This window comes from Setaria viridis, chromosome 6 (assembly GCF_005286985.2).
Source record: "Setaria viridis chromosome 6, Setaria_viridis_v4.0, whole genome shotgun sequence".
NCBI classification, from domain to species: Eukaryota; Viridiplantae; Streptophyta; class Magnoliopsida; order Poales; family Poaceae; genus Setaria; species Setaria viridis.
In genome coordinates, this window is record NC_048268.2 from 27,973,440 (window position 1) to 27,994,273 (window position 20,834).

General features: G+C 46.6%; 2 protein-coding genes across 6 annotated transcripts; both read left to right on the plus strand.

Annotated features, from left to right (window-relative positions):
- Positions 1–977: 977 nt before the first annotated feature.
- LOC117862148 (probable glutathione S-transferase BZ2) lies at positions 978–13,165 on the plus strand. 5 transcript variants are annotated; one of them, XM_072294682.1, is made up of 10 exons: positions 984–1,234; positions 1,334–1,431; positions 1,553–1,616; positions 6,325–6,505; positions 10,955–11,049; positions 11,255–11,302; positions 11,378–11,424; positions 11,905–11,971; positions 12,054–12,097; positions 12,293–12,531. In XM_072294682.1, the coding sequence occupies exons 5-10, from the start codon at positions 10,972–10,974 to the stop codon at positions 12,432–12,434; spliced, it is 426 nt and encodes a 141-aa protein (XP_072150783.1). In that variant the 5' UTR covers positions 984–1,234; positions 1,334–1,431; positions 1,553–1,616; positions 6,325–6,505; positions 10,955–10,971; the 3' UTR covers positions 12,435–12,531. The 5 variants fall into 5 exon arrangements, with proteins under 5 accessions (XP_072150784.1, XP_072150783.1, XP_072150782.1 ...); XM_034745669.2 differs by lacking the exons at positions 6,325–6,505; positions 12,293–12,531 and adding exons at positions 12,561–12,618; positions 12,891–13,165 and having other exon boundaries at positions 989–1,234; XM_072294681.1 differs by lacking the exon at positions 6,325–6,505 and having other exon boundaries at positions 986–1,234; positions 12,293–12,521.
- On the plus strand, positions 5,475–5,900 carry LOC117861876 (probable glutathione S-transferase BZ2). Its single transcript, XM_034745400.2, has one exon. It carries the CDS (start codon positions 5,475–5,477, stop codon positions 5,898–5,900), a length of 426 nt encoding a protein of 141 aa, XP_034601291.2.
- Positions 13,166–20,834: the final 7,669 nt, after the last annotated feature.

Below are 20,834 nucleotides of genomic sequence, written 5' to 3' on the forward strand. Positions count from 1 at the left end.
GTTCGAGACAAGGATGGGAGATGGAAATCTAGGGTTAGAAGAGAAGAGGGTTCGAGACAAGGATGGGAGATGGAAGGGACAAGGGGATGTAGTAGCCACCGGCGTCGCGTTCGGGAGATGGAGGATGAGCCAGCGACGGTGCCCTTCTCGCTGCGCAAGATGGGGGCGGCGGAGAAAGATGAGGGTCGCAGCAGTCTCGGGGACAGGCGGTATCGATGTGATACCGGGGAGGAAGCGGTGTAATGGGATAGAAGCTGCTTGGTATCCGATTGTAGGTAATTGGATTGCGGAGGAGGTCGAAACAAACAGGCGTACGGGTATCGTTTAACGACCCATAATCTATTTACGTTACATATATGCAAACCAAACACCTTCTTCGTATATACTTATTTCTTACTGTAATTTTGACACGGTACCATTGCATTTGGTGCTGGCTTCTTCCTTGTTCTCATTGGATGGCCCTTTTTTGGTATGGTTCTAGGAGGCGTTTGGTTCGGCGATTTTCCTGATCGGTTCACACCACAAACAGGTGGCGTTAGCTGATGTTTGTTTTGAGCAGCCTCGTAACAGATCACGACGGTAACGAATACGCCCAGTAGAAATCCCACCGCAGCCGATAGCGCTCGACATCGGGCGTTAAGAGCAACTCCAAGAGTACTCTAAAAAATTCTTCCCCAACACTATGTATTGGGGGTTCTTCCAAAAAAATTTTTCCCCAAAAACATATCAATCCACAGCAGATCGCTAATAAATAGCCCCCAATATTTTAAAACAGGCCACGTCATCGTATTGGGCCCATCGGAAGGGACGCACGAGCGTGCGGGAATCAGGATTGGGGGAGGAATGCTAACGCTAAAATATACGTGGTGGTAGGCTGTTTTTTAACGTTGTTAAAAAAATTAGGGAAGGTTTGGGTGAACTATTGGAGTTTGTTTTTTTTTTCCTAAAATGAGTATCGGTGGTAAGATTAGCAGCTTTTTAGTCGCTCTTATCCGATTCCCCCCGACCCCTTCGCCCCCGAGCGCTTCTTCCCCACGAGCCCGTGGCCTCGAGACGGCGCCGGCTCCAGCTCCTTCTGCCTGCATCCTTGCCACCCTCTCGTGCTGCTTCGGTCCCCGCCCCCGAGCGCTTCTTCCTCAGCCCCCTCGTGCTGCTTCCTCGCGAGCTCTTGGCCTCGCACACGACGACGACATATCCGCGGTAGCCGGCGACCCCTTCTGCTGCATCCTCGCCGGTGAGAACCACCCGCTCCCTCTCCCTGTCCGGCCCCTTCCCCTTCTTTCTCCTTCTCCGCCCCAACCTTAACAAACCCTAACCCTTGCTCGTGTTCTAGGTTTTCACGTGGTTCTTCGTGAAAGGCAAGATCCGTGAGGGGCTTGCAGAGGAGAATACCTACATCAATCGAATCAACAAGGCTCGGATCTGTAAGGGGTATGTGTTATTCTTTCTGCTCTAGCCCTTTCTTGTTTCCCTGTATAGCAATGGATATGAAATCTGGCCAATGGTAGCAAAGATGTATACATGAGTTGTTTCCTGTTGTATCTTTCTTCAGTTGAGAGCATCCTTGGGGGAGAAGAAGACCTGCATCTATTGGATTCAGGAGGAGGATCTATTAGGTTTGTGTGTTCTTCCTTCCCCTTCCAGCCTTTTCATACATGTTCATTGAAGTGGCCATCAAATTGATGTATGGATTGATGTGTAAACTAGTGTCTGATTTTGTACATGTTTCTCTAGCTATGCATTTACTTCAGTTTGTTATGACGGTAGCCTGATTTTTATTGGGTGGGCCAGGATGCAACTAGACAGGATCTCTATACTGGTAGTTAAATTTTATACCAGACTGATTTTCAGTGGCATATATGATGTGCTTGTCTGTGTCCCATTCTTTCTGCAGTCACAAAATTTTGTACGGTTGTTAGTCCGTGCATGTTCAGATGATATTTTGATGGCTGATGGTCTAATGATCTTACCTCATCTCTCTTCCCAAAAAGAACATTCACATTATAGGTTGGGTCCGAGAAAACACTTCCATCTTTCCTATGGAGAGGGATTAAAGCTTAATAAAAAAAATACAGTACAGAAGTTTCAAGGTAAAAGGAAAAAAAGCAGTGACTTCCTATATTTAACATGTCATATATAAGGCCAACATTCTTAACTATAAATATCTAGAGACCCTAACTTTCCACCTACTGTAGAAATGTCATTCAATAAGGTCTTGCAACTAGTCAGGTGGTAACTAGTAAGATACTTTGTGCAGTAAAAAAGGCATTATCTTAAGAATAGAAAGCATACTTGGCAGCCAGCATGGTTCCCATGCAGCCAATTTGTGTCACAATCACCTGTGGATTTAAGATGAACATCCTTGTCATGTGAATTAGGACTCAACTGAATAAGAACTAAACCTGCAACTTACCAGAAAGATATCTTCATATTTACTGATAACGATGTCTCTCTTATTGCCCTAGAGAATGCAGAAGGGAAAAAGGGATAATCAAGTTATCATCGTAGTCAGAAATCTCCAAGAAAGCAAATCATACTCTCTCCAATATCAAACCATACTAATAATAGAACAAACTATCCTGTCCTACTTTAATATACATTTATCGTCTTCACTTAATCTGACTAAATTAGACACCATATGTAATATTGCTCAGCAAGATAGGTACCTTGATGTCTAACGAGAGGGATCGATGCTGCACAGGGAAGTGAGCACTAGATTGCGCGGAGTTCATTGGCACCTCCATCTACCCAATCATCAGAGCTGCGCATCACAACCTCTAAATCATTAGCATACCACACTTAACACAACATCCACAAAGTAGCGTGTCTTAGCACGCGCCTTTCACGAACACAAACTGCATAGATGCACAAGCGTTATTAGAAAATCGAACACAAATTTTGCACAGACGCACAAGTGTTATCAGAAAATTTTTCATGAACACAAATCTTGCGCGCTGAGGAAGACCAAGAGACAAATAGAACCACAGGGGGAACGGACAGATGGTTTGGGCTGGATCAGGAGCCTCTGGAGGAAGAAAAAAGACTTGGATTCGCGCTCCCAACTAATGGAGCAAGCTAGGTTTACTAATAACTCACCGGGAAATCAATCCGATTCGGATATATTTCTAGCCTGCTTCCAAGCTAGTTTGGCACCAGTGCAGGGCGACTAAAGAGGAGGACGGCGACGAGAGAAGACATCGGAATCGCTTGTGCGTGCGCCGTCGTCGGAGAGAGGAAGAATGGGGACCTTGGTGGCAGGGTCGGGCGGTGGAGAAGCAGAGAGAGGGTTGACGGCGCTGGATGGAGCAGGCCGTTATAGAGAAGATGGGCTGTATTGGACGGATTCAGCCCAATGTTCGTCTTCTTTCATGGAGAAATAGGATGGTCGTGTTTGCAAATTTGGCTACGATGGTGTACAGTTTTTTTTGGTTAGCTCTCTTAATCACACACCACACAGGGACCACATACAACTACTCTATATCACAATGTGGCATCTCTCTTCTAAGGCTCGGTTTGGGAGGGCTTATCCCAAAACGGCTTCACCGGTGAAGTCAAAGCTGGTGAAGCTAAGGGCTCGTTTGGCAGGATTGTGGTTGTGGCTGAAACAGCTCCGGCTATGGCTCCTTTAGTGGAACAGCTTCTCTGATGGAGCTGAAGCCGTTTTGGAAAACATTTGGCAAAACAACTTCTTCTGCTTTTCATGAATAGATGAAAGATGTCAAATGTCCAATATGCCCATGATTTCTCTCTTGTTTAGAATTTCAGTGTTGTATGTGATAAAAATATTAATGAATATCATTATATATTAACCAATAATTATTTTGTTATATACTAATAATACCCTTACTAATTTTTTCTTTTTCATTCCCATTTCATTTTCCTTTTACCCCCTTCACTTATTATCCGATCCATCTCTTTTTTACACGCCTTTTTCTTTTTCTCTGTCTTTTCTACTAGTCATTCGTTCTTCCTTGACCTTATCCGTTTGGCCGTTACCTTCCTTCGTCTCTTTTCTACCTCCGCTGCTAATGGCTAGGCCTCGGCCATCTTTGCTGTTGCGCTGCAACTTGCTTCTGCTACACCAGCAGCTGAGGTGTGGAGGGAGGCTGCGTGCCAGTGTCGGGGCCGGCAGACTACACACCCATGGCGGCCGCCACCGTTACTCTAGGTTAGTCCCCCTCGTAGGGATCGGATTTGCTACTGCCCTACTGCTCCCCCACTGTGCTGCATCTCCACCGCGCTTCCGCCACCTTCCTTCCTCGCTTCCGCTGTTGGCTGCTTCACACTGCCCCCGCCTACCACTACTGGCTGTTTCGCGCCGTCCTTGCTCTACCTGCGGGTCCCTCCTGAGGACAGGGATGGCGAAAACGGGGAGGAGCTACGGGGAGCCACATTTTTGGGCTTCCGCTCCGTGGAATGGCTTATCTCAGCGGGTTTCGAGGGGCTTCATTGTTCAAGCCGTTTGCTCCTCTACCCTTTGGCAGAGCTTCGGGTGGAGCCGGTGGAGAAGCACCTTCCGGAGTCCTGCCAAAGGGGGTCTAGAAATAGTGGTTATTTTAGGCTCGGCTTACAAAACAACTTCTCGCTACGGTGTCTTGTTTTGCGCAAAACATGTGACACCGAAACCAAGGTAAGCCCTACGAAACGGGGCCTAAATTTAGCTTGATTATTTCAAAAGGAAAGGTATAAGCTCTTTTTACATCAGTTGTGCGCAACTTTTATTTGAAAAAAAAACGAACGGGCAAAACATAGTAACCACAAGCCAAATAACGTGACGCACGCGCGCGAACCGGACTTGGATGCACCAACATCAATTAGCTCGCATCAAGCCACCAACCTGCACGAGCCCAACACCTGCCAGTCAATGACGCCGACACGACTTGCCGCTCCGGTCAGCCGCGCGCTGCTCGTTTAAATTTTTGGCGCAAGCCGGCTACTGAACAGAGGCAAGCGAGATTGACGCACGAACTCCGCCACGTCGAGACCTGCAGCCGGCCGGTCGCCCTGCATCGATCTCGTCACCTCATCGCCGTCATCGTCGATGACGGCCAGCAGGTCGATAGTGAGGGTTATGGGTGGGAAGTTGAGCCTGTCCATGGTGCGGGCACGGCTGGCGCTGGAGCTGCGCAGCGTGGCGTACGAGCTCATGGACGAGCCACTGGAGCCTCGCAAGAGCGACAGGCTCCTCGCCGCCAACCCCGCCTACGGCAAGATACCCGTCCTGCTCCTCCTCGATGGCTTCGCCATTTGCGAGTCCGTCGTCATCGTCCAGTACGTCGAGGACGTCGCGCGGGCCGGCGGTGGCGCAAGAGGCGAAGGTGAGGCTGCTGCCCTGCTCCTGCCGGAGGACCCCTACGAGTGTGCCATGCACCGTTTCTGGACCGCCTACATCGACGATAGGGTAATAACGTCTACAACGATTTCAGATAGCACATCTTTCAGATAGCACATCTGGCGACGCTTGTTCACCGGCAATGGCATGTGTGTTGTGGAAGTTTTGGCTAGCGATAGACACCGTCTCCTTGGGTCCGACATCGGAAACACGCGTGCAAGTGACCGCCGACGCCCGCGCGGCACTGCGGCTGCTGGAGGGGGCGTTCAAGGACTGCAGCAGCGGCGCGGGTTTCTTCTCCGGTAGCGACGCGGTGCCGGGGTTCCTTGACCTAGCGCTCGGCTGCTTCCTGTCGGCGCTTAGGGCCTGCGGGCGCCTCCACGGGCTCTCCCTAATCGACTGGACAGGTGGAGCCACTGGTTCGCCACGCACCCCGCCGCTGCTGGACAGGTGGAGCCACCGGTTCGCCACGCACCCCGCCGCCAGGCGCGGCCTGCCGGACACAAACAAGGTAGTGGAGTTCACGAGGTTCTTCCAAGCAAAGTTCAAGGTCGATGTGTCCAAATGATAGAAATTGTCTCAACTTGTTTGCATTGTGTAACACCTCTCCCTCATTATTTGATTTTGTATTTCGTATTTGCGCACTTCTTGTCTGATATCTTAAATAATGAAGTAAACTTTGCTGATGCATATTTACAAATCTGAGTGCAAGAAAGTTTGTCTACTTTCTTATATTATACTAGCAGAAATACCCGTGTGTTGCTACGGGTTCTTGCTCGCTTGTTCCTAATATGTTAGTTTCGCTTCCCAATATGTTGGTGTATTATCCCTTGTAGTCCTCTCTTTGCAAATATAGTAGTAGAAGATATTTGTGGGTGGTTTGATGCCATATGTTTATTACGTGGGACCCACACATTGAAATAAAAAAAATTCACTGTTTGACCTTTGATCTATCCATTCATTTGATTTCCCTTGTACTCATTGTTATCCAGCTAGTCGTTGCCTCTTCGTCCATCGGTGCCACCCGCATCTTGCCCCATCCTCACCGTCGTCCAGGCGCTGAGCATCTTGTCGTCCTCACCATCGCTTAGGCAACTGCTCATCCTTCCCGTGCCTAGCCTCATTCCCGCTTCGAGTGCTAGGCCACAACGCTTTTGGCCGTCATGAGCAAGAGTGCGTCCTCTTCTTCTCGTTTCCATCTACCTCCCTTCTATAATCCACTCCAAATTGTTGCAATTAAGTGCAAAATTGAGTCTCCAATTGCTAGATGTAGAGGTCTTAGTTCCGGATGTGAAGGGGATGGACGTCATTGAGCGGGAGGTGTGACGTCCCGACCTCCGCCCCTGTTTGCGTTGCCTGCTGACTGCTGCTACTTGGTTGACTGCAAGGAGGCACTCGGCTCCTTGTTTCCTTTCCCCTTCCTCCTCTCCTTCACCCCTTAGGTCCAGGTGGCGGGTAAGGCGTGCAGCTCGAGGGAGCAGTTGCCTGCCAAGCAAGCGGCATAGTGCGTGGTGAGCGGGCGGCAGTAGTGCGTGGTAAGTGGGGAGGGTTGGCCACGCGAGTGACGGAGCGGTGGCGCCCGTCCCCCGCTGCCGCCGGCAAGCACGCTGTGTGGGCGGGACAAAAGAACAGGAGGAAAGACTGGACCTCGGGTTAATTGCAGTAAAGCTTGGGGACCTTTTTTTCAAAATCATCAAGAACTATTCCAAGGACTACGGGTCAATTACGAAAAAGTTTAGGGACTTTTTTGCAAGACAATCACGACGGTTGGAAGAAACAACCGCACTTTAATATTAGGTAGTGATGTGTCAGTGTTTAAACTCACCAACCTATCGAGGGGTGCTCGAGGTAGTGTTTGGTTTGTGGGGTTCGCCTAGATCAAGAACTCGAAGGTGAACACAAACACGATTTAGACAGGTTCAGCCTGCTAGATTGCGTAATACCGTACGTCCTGTGTGTTGGTTGGATTGAATTGCTTTGGAGGGGTCCCTGCCTCGTCTTATATTGTTGGGGGTAGGTTTACAGGTTGGTTGATTTACAAGAATACTAGTCAGATTCGACTAGGCGAGTCCTACTCTAATTGCTACGAGTAGTTTTCCCAATCCTCGACTAGATCCTATCCTGCCACGTAGACTACGCTGTCCTGCACTGTAGCCACCATGTCAGACACGTCTCGGTGTCCAGCTTTGCATCAAGGACTGTCCAAACCTTCTGTTAGGCCTATAGATGCATGTACGACAAGCCTCCGAGTACTTTTTAGTTAAATGCAGCAGTTCTGAGTACTTTTATTTTTATTATAGACCTCACCAACTAGTTTTGGTGTTCTTTGAGTACTTCATCGTGTTGTGTCTTCAAGCACTGTCATGTGGCTAGAATGTGCTCAAGTCTTATTTAACTTGGTCTTGAATCGTTCATTCTTGAATTTTTATATTGAAGTGCGACGAAAATCACACTCCATATGGAGTAGCCCCTGAGCCTTAGGTTGAATCGAAGAATCAAGCTGAGGGTCAGTATGTAATTTGCATCTCTTTCCTCTTACAATCTAGAGAAAACTTTTTAGCCGATGGGCACATGGCGCACGGCCCCCGAGCCGTTACACGACTAGTTTGGTGGGTATAAGGGTCAACTTTGGTCAATGTGACCATCCATGTAACCTTATCTTCTTCGAAAATAATGGTAATTGCCAATCAGGTGCGAAATCTTCAGGTACATTAAACCTGAATATTCCTTTATTCCCGCTACTGTTACTGTGCTGTAGTTATAAATAACGAAGGAAAATATCTCTTACGTTTTACCCTTGTCATCTGCTCTTTCAACTTTGTAGGTAGAATTTTTCTACTTCAACGGTTAAGAGGTAGTTTTAAGCTGATATTGTCTTATGATGAGCGAGGTGGGGATGGTGGTTGAGGCTTCTCCTATTGCCAAGATTTTGAGTCTCAAAATCACTTTTGCGGGAGCATTTCATGTTCTTTATTCCCGCGTTGCAAGCAATTTTTTGCTATCCAACTCACATTCATCAGACAAACACATGAATGCCACTTTCTCTAGCCAAGCAAGAATAAGCTGTGCATGGAGGCAAGGCTAGCAAGTAGTAACAAAAGCATTTTATTCCCATTGATTTGCTCAAGTAGTCAAGTGTTTTCAAATTGTAGAATTAAACCTATACAAAGATTACTTCAATTTATCTGCAGTGTGTATTTGAAACTATTTGATGACATTATGGCAACCACCCACATGAGACGAGATGCAGAAGAGAATCTCTCATCTACTCAGATTTGCTACCTAGGCAGGTCAAGCTTTGTGAAAATTAGAAACTAAGCGCAACTGGTGGCTCTTGCTGCGTGCCACCTGCCTGGCCGTAGTTCTCTCCGCCTGAATTGTTGTCATCTCCCCCATCATCAGCGATTCGTCGAGCATCAAGCCCCCACAAGGAGCTCCTCCATCCTGAGCTGGAATTGTTGTCATCTCCCCCATCATCAGCGATTCGTCGAGCATCAAGCCCCCACAAGGAGCTCCTCCATCCTGAACTCCAGCTCTGGGAAGCGTGCAGCTGGTGGTTCAGGTTCATGTTTTCAAGTGGCGGCTTGGCATTTGTCTTCCTCCAATATTCCAAATTACTATTGTTACTTGTTGAAAAATTGGAAGTAGAAGAGGAAAACAAATCTTCATGTCCAAACTTGCATAGAGCATTTGTGCACCTCTAAAATGCATAAGCAATGCGTATCTACACAAAGCTAGCTTGAGAAGAGTTTGTGCTATACTTATATATTGCAAAGGATGGCTCTAAAAGCCGCCATAATGCAGCTAGCTTGAGAAGAGTTTGTGCTATACTTATATATTGCAAAGGATGGCTCTAAAAGCCGCCATAATGCTGCCAGTCGTTCAAGACTTGTGTATGTAACTGTTAGTTCACATCCAACGAATGAGCATATGGATCTCACAAATTTCAAACACAATCGTGGACTAATTCTTCCACCGGACAAAACCAACCTATCATCATTCTAGCTACATGCATCGGAATGGGGTTACGACTTATGACAATGAAAAGCATGCATGCATGCATGCAATTCCGGCCAAACAATTGATGGAAAACATGATTCCATCAGCTTTTCCAAGACTGCAATGTGAGGTATTAAAAAATGAAGGATTATATAATATTTTCCATAGTAACTCTTCCAGAATAATTGTAGCCATGTATAGTTACTCACTTAAGTTATAAGCAAACTTGGCGATGCATGTTTGTCTCTTGTAAGAAGGTATCTATATATACTTGTAGAAGTGCACATTCAGACCATATTGCAAGCCATTGTTTTAATTTCTTCTGCTCGCAGCTGAGCTTGGAGCAGCGTGCAAATAAAGTGCTAAATCGGTGATCATTTTAAACATCTTGACTTGTCTCAAATCCTTGTCCTTTTCATCCCCAGCGGTTCAATTGTTCGAGGGACAAGGCCATTTTGAAACACAACAATCTTGCTCTTGTCACCAATTTAGTAATCTAGAATGATGAGTTGTTCAACTGGAAGAAAACCAAAGAATTAATAACCATATTAATCACAAATGTTGAAGTGCTTTGTTCATGAGGCGCAGCTATGCGGATTCATATGTTGGTTTGTCTTGCTACTTGTCTTCTTCCAATATACTACACTTTAGTTGATTAGAGTGGAAGCTTGCGTTGTGATTTCACATCTAAGGAATCAGAGAGCCCAAAACGGCTTCAGCTCCATCAGAGAAGCTGCTCCACCAGAGGAGCCACAACCGGAGCTGTTTCAGCCACAACCACAGCCTGCAAAATGAGCCCTTAGCTTCACCGAGTTTGGCTTCACCGGTGAAGCCGTTTTAGGAGAAGCCCTCCCAAACCGGGCCTTAGAAGAGATATGCCACATTGTGATATAGAGTAGTTGTATATGGTCACTGTGTGGTGTGTGATTAAGAGAGCTAATCGAAAAAATTGTACACCATCGCAGCCTGATTTGCAAACGCGGCCATCCCATTTCTCTATGAAAGAAGACGGACATTGGGCTGAATCCATCCCCTACTGCCCATCTTCTCTATAACGGCATGCTTTGTCCAGCGCCGTTGGCCTTCTCTCCGCTTCTCCACCGCCCGGCCCCGCCACCAAGGTCCCCCTTCTTCCTCTCCCCGGTGACGGCGCACACGCAAGCGATTCCGATGTCTTCTCTCGTCGTTGTCCTCCTCTTTGGTTGCCTTGCGCTGGTGCCAAACCGGCTTGAGAGCGGGCTGGAAAAATATCCGAATCGGATTGATTTCCCCTCGCGTTGGTGAGTTATTAGTAAACCTAGCTTGCTCCATTAGTTGATTCTGCTCCTAATCAGGCGAATCCAAGTCTTTTTTCTTCCTCTAGAGACTCCTAATCCAACCCAAACCATCCGTCCGTTCTCCCTGTAGTTCTATTTGTCTCTTGATCTTCAGCGTGCAAGATTTGTGTTCGTGAAAATTTTTATGATAACACTTGTGCGTTTGTGCAAATTTTGTGTTCGATTTTCGATAACGCTTGTGCGTCTGTGCAATTTGTGTTCGTGAAAGGCGCGTGCTAAGACGCGCTACTTTGTGGATGCTGTGTTAAGCGTGGTATGCTAATGATTTAGAGGTTGTGATGCGCAGCTCTGCTGATTGGGTAGATGGAGGTGCCAATGAACTCTGCGCAATCCGGTGCTCACTTCCCTGTGCAGCATCGATCCCTCTCGTTAGACGTCAAGGTACCTGTCCAGCTGAGCAATATTACATATGGTATGTAATTTAGTCAGATTAAGTGAAGACGATAAATGTATATTAGAGTTGAACATGATGGTTTGTTCTATTATTAGTATGGTTTGGTATTGGAGAGAGTATGATTTGCTTTCTTGGAGATTTCTGACTATGATGATAACTTGATTATTCCTTTTCCCCTTTTGCGTTCTCTAGGGTAATAAGACAGACATTGTTATCAGTAAATATGAAGATACCTTTCTGGTAAGTTGCAGGTTTAGTTCTTAATTCAATTGATTCTTGATTCACGTGACAAGGATGTTCATCTTAAATCCACAGGTGATTGTGACACAAATTGGCTGCATGGGAACCATACTGGCTGCCAAGTATGCTTTCTATTCTTAAGCAAATTCATTCTCCTGAACATGTCAAATTTATTTTTGTTATTTGCATTATCAGTTCTGCACAAAGTAGCTTCCTCCATGCTATTTCCTTCTCATTGTTTTGTTGCAATTTTGTTATCATTTCGAAAGAGTACTCAAGCTCCCTCCGCATATTATTTCACTGACCTTACCATTTAGAAGTAAAATCTTCAAAACACTTAAGCCTCATGCATATCAGGTCATAACTTCCAGATTGTTCATATGCCTAAATCTTTATGCAAGATAATGCCTTTTTTACTGCACAAAGTATCTTACTAGTTACTACCTGACTAGTTGCAAGACCTTATTGAATGACATTTCTACAGTAGGTGGAAAGTTAGGGTCTCTGGACATTTATAGCTTAAGAATGTTGGCCTTATATATGACATGTTAAATATAGGAAGTCACTGTATTTTTTTATTAAGCTTTAATCCTTCTCCATAGGAAAGATGAAAGTGTTTTCTCGGACCCAACCTATAATGTGAATGTTCTTTTTGGGAAGAGAGATGAGGTAAGATCATCAGACCATCAGCCATCAAAATATCGTCTGAACTTGCACGGACTAACAACTGTACAAAATTTTGTGACTGCAGCCCCTCCTACTTGCTTGTGCACACCAACTTATTGAGCACATAAGGTTTGCTTCCCTCACCATCTGCTTCCGCCGTGTTGTTTTTTTTCTGTCTCCACATCTTTGAATAACATTTTTCATATGTACGTTTAATTTTCATCACAAACTCCACACAATTTATGACCCTATCTATGCTGCATGCCAGACCATGTCTATACCCGTCTATTATTAGTTGAAGTAATGATTACCATTTGAAAATAGTCAGCAGAAGGACCTCCTCTTTTATACTGTTGTTGGACATCTATGCAAATATTCTCCAGCAAGAAGGCTCCTTGATTATAATTGTTTCAGTATGTGTTCTCCATGTAACTTCTGTGCTTCTAGTATCACAAAATTTAGTTAATATTCCTAACACCACTCTTAACTCTTCCTTTGGCTTACGATAGTTACACCATTTTCATACTATCAGATATACAAAGAAATAGTATATATTGAGAACTTACACTGCATTGTACATTCATTTCTGTAGTGGCAGTGGCTCAGCACGGTCGATGGTGATCTCTCTTGGTCTGAAAGATCATTCTCAGGTAAGATTGGGAAATTCACTTTGTGTGACTGTTTTCGCAAATGGATTTATGGTCTCAAGTCTCCAAATAAGTGCGTGCTGAACCAGCACAACCACAGTATGGGTTACGGTTGATTTTAGTTTTCCAAACTCCTATGGTCAGTGAAATTTTAACATTTGATCCTTGGTGAAATGAGTGCTATTCATATCACTCTGGTAGTTTCTTGTTGAAATAATTGATGTCATAGTCTGGTGACAACATACCTGATGCGGTAATAACTTTGAACTTCGCAGGGAACACTGAAGGATATAATTGCAGCTGTGATTGAGAATCGTCTTTGGTGATGGTTGTTATTGACTGAGCTAGAGTTGGGATGCGCTGGAGATGCTGACGTGAACAACTCTGAGCAAGATGAACCCTTATTTATCATGTATGAAATTCTAGAACTTTGTAGGTAGAATTTCTTTCTACTGTAACGGTTAAGAGGTGGTTTTAAGGTGTTCTGTGATTGATATTGTCTTATGATGAGCGAGGTGTAGATGGTGGTTGAGGCTTCTCCTGTTGCCAAGATTTTGAGTCTCAAAATCACTTTTGGGGGAGCATCTCATGTTCTTTTTCCCCGCGTTGCAAGCAATTTTTTGCTATCCAACCCACGTTCATCAGACAAACACATAAATGCCACTTTCTCTAGCCAAGCAAGAATAAGCTGTGCATGGAGGCAAGGCTAGCAAGTAGTAACCAAAGCATTTTATTCCCATTGATTTGCTCAAGTAGTCAAGTGTTTTCAAATTGTAGAATTAAACCTATACAAAGATTACTTCAATTTGTTTGCAGTGTGTATTTGAAACTATCTGATGACATTATGGCAACAACCCACATGAGACGAGATGCAGGAGAGAACCTCTCATCTACTCAGATGTGCTACAGGTCAAGCTTTATGAAAATCAGAAAACAAACTACCCAACAGACGCTGATGATGGACATCAGTAAAACTAATTATTGATTGAAACCGAGCAAGTAACGAGGAAAATCTTTGATTGCTAGACTGAAATTAAGATGCATCTCTCAACAACTACTAGTAGCAACTAGAGACAATTCCCTATTTAACACTAGTAAAATTAGTGATTCCTTTTTTGGCCTTCAAAAGTTCAGCCTCCTCTATTTGACACTGGATTCAATTTTCATTCCTGACATTTTGTTCATTTTTCCATCCAATGTCTGTTAACTGCCACGTGAAATGACAAATTTGACCTTGTGGTCATCAAGATCAGCGCGTGAGACATCATCGGCCACAACTTGAGCTACCGAGGTAGTGCCGTTGACTTCAACACGAGCAGCAGCAACAACGGCTCTGATCGCGTGAACCTCAACGTGCGCCGCCGCTCGGCGCAGATGCTCTATGCCATCCTATTCATCCTGATCTCCGCCTCCATAGCCCTTGCATCGTCAGCTGAGCCACCCTCTTGCCGCGCTTATCCTTTTCCTCATCGCCAGCCCAAGGGCCATGCCGCCTCCTCGAGCAGGCACGCAGAAGCAGGGGCGTGCATCTTCCGGGAGGGCACATGGTCCCACTTGGACGGCATCAGCGCCGTCGTCCTCTCTCTCGCGTGCGCACGCACGGAGCAGCTGCGAACTCAAGCGAGCGAAGCGGGCGTGAGGGCAGCCGGAGCTTGCGTGCGCGGAGGCACAAACTTGGCGGTCGGAGTCGGCGTGAGCAGAGGCTCAGGCCGCTAGCAGCAGTGACTGACGTAGGCATTGTAGTTTCTGGCCGTAGTCTTGAGCTATAGGCGGCGGCAAAGGAGCGGCCGGATTTGCGAGCTGCTGGCCGGAATCGTGTGCTGCTGGCCTGAATCGCAGGCCGCCGGGCGGAATTGCGAGCTTCTGGCTGGAATTGTGAGCTGCTGGCCGAATTTGGCGTGGGGGCAGATGCTGGCCATGAGCAGAGAGATGATGCTGTGGTTTTGGATTGATCGGAGATTGCATACTTTTTTCTTTTTTTGTGTGTGGTTTGAAGATTGCATACGGATCAGTTTTTCACCTTTTTGGTCGGGCAGTAGTGCTGCAAGCCGCGGCGGCAATCTGCAGCGGGGACGGTAGGGTAGGGGAATGGTTGTTTTCCATGAGCATGGTTCTTTGTAAATTTGTGTTTCCACATGGCAGTTAATGGGTATTGGATGAAAAATCCAACAGCTTAAACTTAATGTCAAATAGGGAAGGCTGAAATTTTGAGGGTCAAGAAAGCAACCACTCATTTTATTAGTGTTAAATAGGGAATTTTCTCTAAAATGCAACAACAATGCGTATCTACACAAAGCTAGCTTGAGCAGAGTTTGTGCTATACTTATATATTGCAAAGGATGGCTCTCAAAGCCGCCAGTGTTGCCAGTCATTCAAGACTCTGTTATGTTCACATCCGACGAATGAGTATATGATTCTGCAAATTTCAAACATATTCGTGGACTAATTATTCCACCGGACAAAACCAACCTATCATCATTCTAGCTGCATGCATCAGAATGGGGATCGGAATGGGGTTACGACTTACGACAATGAAAAGCATGCATGCATTCATGCAATTCCGGCCAAACAATTGATGGAAAACATGATTCCATCAGCTTTTCCAAGACTATGCAATGTGAGGTATTAAAAAATGAAGGATTATATAATATTTTCCATAGTAACTCTTCGAGAATCATTGTAGCCATGTATAGTTACTCACTTAAGTTATAGGCAAACTTGGCGATGCATGTTTGTCTCTTGTAAAAAGTTATCTATATATACTTGTAGAATAGAAATGCACATTCTGATCAAATTGCAAGCCATTGTTTTAATTTCTTCTGCTCGCAGCCGAGCTTGGAGCAGCGTGCAAATAAAGTGCTAAATCGGTGATCATTTTAAACATCTTGACTTGTCTCAAATCCTTGTCCTTTTCATCCCCAGCGGTTCAATTGTCCGAGGGACAAGGCCATTTTGAAACACAACAATCTTGCTCTTCCCTTGTCACCAATTCAGTAATCTAGAATGATGAGTTGTTAAACTGGAAGAAAACCAAAGAATGAATAACCAGATTAATCACAAATGTTGAAGTGCTTTGTTCATGAGGTGCAGCTGTGCGGATTCATATGTTGGTCTGTCTTGCTACTTGTCTTCTTCCAATATACTACACTTTGGTTGATTAGAGTGGAAGCTTGCGTTGTGATTTCACATCTAAGGAATCAGAGAGCCTAAAATGGCTTCAGCTCCATCAGAGAAGCTGCTCCACCAGAGGAGTTACAGCCGGAGCCGTTTCAGCCACAACCACAGCCTGCCAAACGAGCCTTTAGCTTCACCAGCTTTGACTTCACCGGTGAAGCCGTTTTGGGAGAAGTCCTCCCAAACCAGGCCTTAGAAGAGAGATGCCACATTGTGAATCAGAGGCTCAAAATGGCTTCAGCTCCATTAGAGAAGCTACTCCATCAGAGAAGCTGCTCTAGATGATGAATCATGGATGTACTCACACTCCTCGTCGAGGTCGAATGTGCTGAGGTTGGCGAAGTAGAACTGGGTGAAGGTGGGGCACTTGAGCTTGTGATTGTAGCCGTGAATGGCGTCCAGGGCGGACATGTGGGCTTCCCACCTCCACCGGAGCAACTGCTTGTTGCGCACCTCCTCCTGCTCCCTGTGCTTCACTACTAGAGAAATGATCTTTCATCCTGAGACTTAGTACCGGTTGCATTTTGACCCAGTACTAATGTGAGCATTAGTACCGGACCTAACGGATAGTCTCCGAGGAGCCCCCCTGACCCCCTTTAGTACCGGGTGGAGCCTCCACCCGGTACTAAAGGGTGGCCTTTAGTACCGGGTGGACTTCCCACCCGGTACTAAATCCATCCGTCCGCCCGCTCGAGAAAAGCACAGCAGCAGGCGTCCGTCCCTTATCCTCTCCTTCCTCTGCTCTCCTCTCCTCATCCTCTTCCTCTCCTTCCTCTCCTCTCCTCTCCTCACCCTCATCCATCCTCTCTCTCTCTCTCTCTCTCTCTCTCTCTCTCTCTCTCTCTCTCTCTCTCTCTCTCTCTCTCTCTCGTGCGCTCCCAGCACTCTGCCTCCCCTCCCCTCCCTCCTCCGCTCGCCCCTCACTGGCAGTGAGGAGCAGCGGTGGGGCGAGGTGAGGCGGCGGCGGCGGGAGAGTGGGGGCGACAGAGCGGACGGGCGGGCGGGGGCGGCGGGCGAGTGGAGGGCGGAGGTAGGAGTGGCGGCGGGCGGGCGGAGGAGGGCGGCGGGGCCGGATGACGGGTGGGCGGAGGAGGGTGGAGGCCGAGGCGGCGGGAGGAGAGCGGCGGGCGGGCGGAGGGTGGCGGGAGGGGGGGGATAGGGGCCGGCGGCCGGGGAGGTGGGGCCGGGAGGATTTCTTTTATTTTAATTTTTTAATACCATTTAGTACCTATTGTTTCAACCGGTACTAAAGGCCTCCCTTAGTACCGAATTACCAGTACCGGTTGCATAATGGGTACTATAGGGGGTTCCCAACCGGTAGTAAAGGTGTTTTTCATAGTAGTGCTTCCTCCTCTCTTCCACCACGGCGTGGTTGGTCACCACCGCTGCCTCGTCGAAGAAGAATGGCTCCAAGCCTGCCTCCTCTTCTTCGTCCACCAACTCCGGCAAGCATGAATCGGTTGAGGTAGCCGCACCCAGCCGCTTGGGGTAGTTGAGGAAGGTCCGAGCCGGTTGGGCCGCGAAGATTTACCGAGTCGCGTCCCCCCTCTCCTTCTTCTTGCACAACGTCTCGTTGTACGTCACCTCCTGCTCCTTGCGCCTCCGGTTCTTCTCCGCCGCGGCCACCGCAAGCTTGGCAGCGGCCTCCTCCGGCTTGCCACACTCCTCTGCTTCGTCATATACCTTCGCAAAAGAAGAGCCCCTGCATGCCGTTCTCCGCCATGAATACGCCGCGGCCTTCTCTCTCGCGCGCACTCTCTCTAGCGATTTCGCGGATTGACGATCTGTAGGGTACGGTGTAGGGTGTAGCGGGTTATGGTGTTGGTACCACGTACATGCACGGCTTATACGAGTAACGACAAGGAGGTGCTGCATCCGAATCGGAAGCAGAAGTCTCATGCGATTATTCAGGACTTTATAGAAAAAAAAGTTCCAAGTATTTATTTCACTGGCAATATTACGTTTTCTAGAGATGATTGATTACTTGCGTGCATCTAGGACTAGCAAAAAAAAACTCGTTATTCTAATTTATTGTCTTATGTTATTTATTCTTTATAATATCATGGTGAGTTATACTTTTAGATATTATTAACATGCTTAAAATATTATGCTAGTTAATATCACCTTTCAACTTAATATTAATGTTAAACAGTATTCATTCGCCACCAAGCCAAACTTGAGTTTTAACTCATTAGCAGAGCCATAATGAGTCGAGCTGACTTGTTAGCCACATCTACGTGCATCCCAACGGTTTCGTCTTATACTACCTTGATGGCAAAAGAGTACGTGATTGTTGGGAACACGGCAAGAAGTACTAGTAGTCTCTCCTTTATTTCGTCATCCCTGCCTAAGAACAAGTTTAATATGAGCCGCATATAAATATACTTATAGAAGGACATAAAACTATTCCATGTATCTCGTAGTCTTAGTCGGGTTGGACTCCTCCGTAAAGTCCTATTTCATAATCATAACAATCACGTTTGGACAAATACAAAATCATACGCAATATTACTAATAAAGTAAGTAGAAGCAACATTTCTGCCCTAATTTTTATTTGATCCACCTGTCAGTTTGAGTCCGTTCAGTTCTTCCTATTGATGGTCAAATGGGCTAGGCCCGTTGGGTGGCCCTAAGCCCAGCCCTAACATGGCTCGACACGAGAGCAATAGTGCCTTGGCCGCAACCTTGGCACGCCGTGCTAGCCTAGGCCCAGCACAGTTTTTGGGCTGGCCCGATACTCCCCCGACCCCCCCCCCTCCCTTCCTCAACTGGTTGATCAGGTCCTCCCGACAGTTGGGGGAGGGCTATATAAGGCGGTGTCGCCCCCCCCCCCCCCCCCCCCCCCCCCCCGCCTAGTCCTTCCTCTCGCCGCCACCTCCCTCGACTCCCATTGCTCTGCACCTCTCTCTCGCCCTCTTGTCTCCTCCCTCTCCGGTGACCGACGGGCGGCTCTCCGTGCTACGGTTCCGCCGTCGCAGGCTAGCATGGCACACCTAGTAGATATAGATCCCTTTCCTCCGGTTCATCGTCCCTCCCTCCCTCTCTAAGTCTCTAGATCTAGATGACTAGATCCTCTCTTCGGCCGCTCTTGTCATCTCTTGCTAGATCTGTTGTTCATCGACCTCACTGGTCGCTTTGGTGCTGCGGAATTGTCAGTAAGAGCTCCGACCTTTAACCCTAATGGCCTAACCCTAGTTGTCGATCTGCTTCATGCGCCGGTCTTTCTAACTTCTTTCTTTCTGCAGGTCGTCTCGTCCGCCGTCGCGAATCCGTTGAGGGACCAGAGCTTTGATGACTTGATCGTTCGTCCACCTCGTTGGATACTTTGGGGCTCCAGATTCGCAGGTAAGACCTCGATCTTCTTCACTGCTTGATCTTGCCATCTCTTTTCACATCTTGATCTCATTTCTAGTCTTCTCTGTGTGCAGGGCTTCAGCCAATGCGGTCCGTTGAGGGACCGGAGCACCGGCGATGGATGGATGACGACGAGGAGGTCCAGGGGCACACCTACAACGATGAGCTTCGGATGCTAGGCTAGTGTCCATATGACAAAAGTGACTGTCGGTGTTTTATACCCGGCAACCTACTGAGGGGTATCCCGAGGTAGTAGATTGGTCGGCGGGGGATCGTTGGACCTGGAACTCGAAGGTAAAAGCAAGGACACAAGACACGGATTTATGCAGGTTTGGGTCGCCAGAGTAGCGTAATACCCTACGTTCTGTTTGGGGTGTTATATATTGCACCTTGCACTTGGGTGTTGTGTAGCCTGATTGTTGGCTATTGATGATGGTTCTGAGCTCCTAATCTAGATACCCCTGCCCTTCTTTATATACTCAGGGGGCGGGATTACTAGTCGGTTACAAGGTAGGAGTCCTAGTAGGATTACAAGGTATGAGTCCTAGTAGGATTACAGAGGAATCCTATTAGGAGTCCGTCTTCTTCCTTTCTTACGGGTACTGGGGATTTATCCCCAACAATGATGTAGAGGCAGAGCAGGAAGAGCTCTTCGACAGTAGCACAACCGAACCAATCGACGTTGCTGATGGCGAGGATGGTATTGGTGATGCTGCTGCTGATCCAGACATGGTGAGCAGCGATACCAAGAGGAGCCGTGCTACCACCTCTGAATGCTGGAAGGACTTCGACAAGATCTACAAGGTAAAGGTCTCTACCAAGTGCATGCATTGTGGCGTTGTATACGCTGCTCGATCTTCTATTGGCACTGGCCATCTAAAACAGCATGTTGAGAAATGCCTAGCAAGAAAGTCAAAGCTTTGTGTTTCCCAATCTTTGCTCCAATTCAATTCGGATGGAAGTGTCCGTCACTAGGATTACACTTTTGAGGTAGCTTGTACTCAGCTATGTTGTTTGATTGCTAGACTTGATCTTCCTCTCTGCTTTGGTGAATTTGCTATGTTTGAAGAGTACATTAAGCTTGCTCATAATTCTAGATTCTCTAGTATCTCTAGACAAACCACCACTGGAGATTTCAGCAAGTACTTTACTGATTGTCGTGCTAAACTTCTTGAATCATTAGCATCTGTGTTTCATTTGTTGCTATTACTTCTTATATCTAGTATGGTAATGCTAAGGAAGATTATCTTAGTATGGTTACTCATTATGTTAATGTTGATTAGCAATTAGAGAAGAGGATAATTAGTTTTTAGGCTCATTGATGAATCTCACAATGGCTAGAACATTGATGATTGTGTGAATGCTATGCTTGAGGAGTATGGTTTGATTCAAAGGTGTTTTCTGTTACTTTGGATAATGCCTCTTCTACTACTAATGTTGTTGAGAAACTGAGTCCTAAAGTATCTGCTTATGTTGGTAAAGTGTTCTTGCATCAGCGTTGTACTACTAATCTTGAAGCATTTAGAACTGCCATTTCTTTCATCAATTCTTCTGACCAGCGCATTGATGCATTTAAGAGATATTGCACTGTTGTTATGTTCCTCATAGAAAGTTTGGTTTGGACATGGATGTGAGTTGGAACTCCCTGTACCTCATGCTTAATCATCTGGTCCCTTACAAGCAGGTATTTA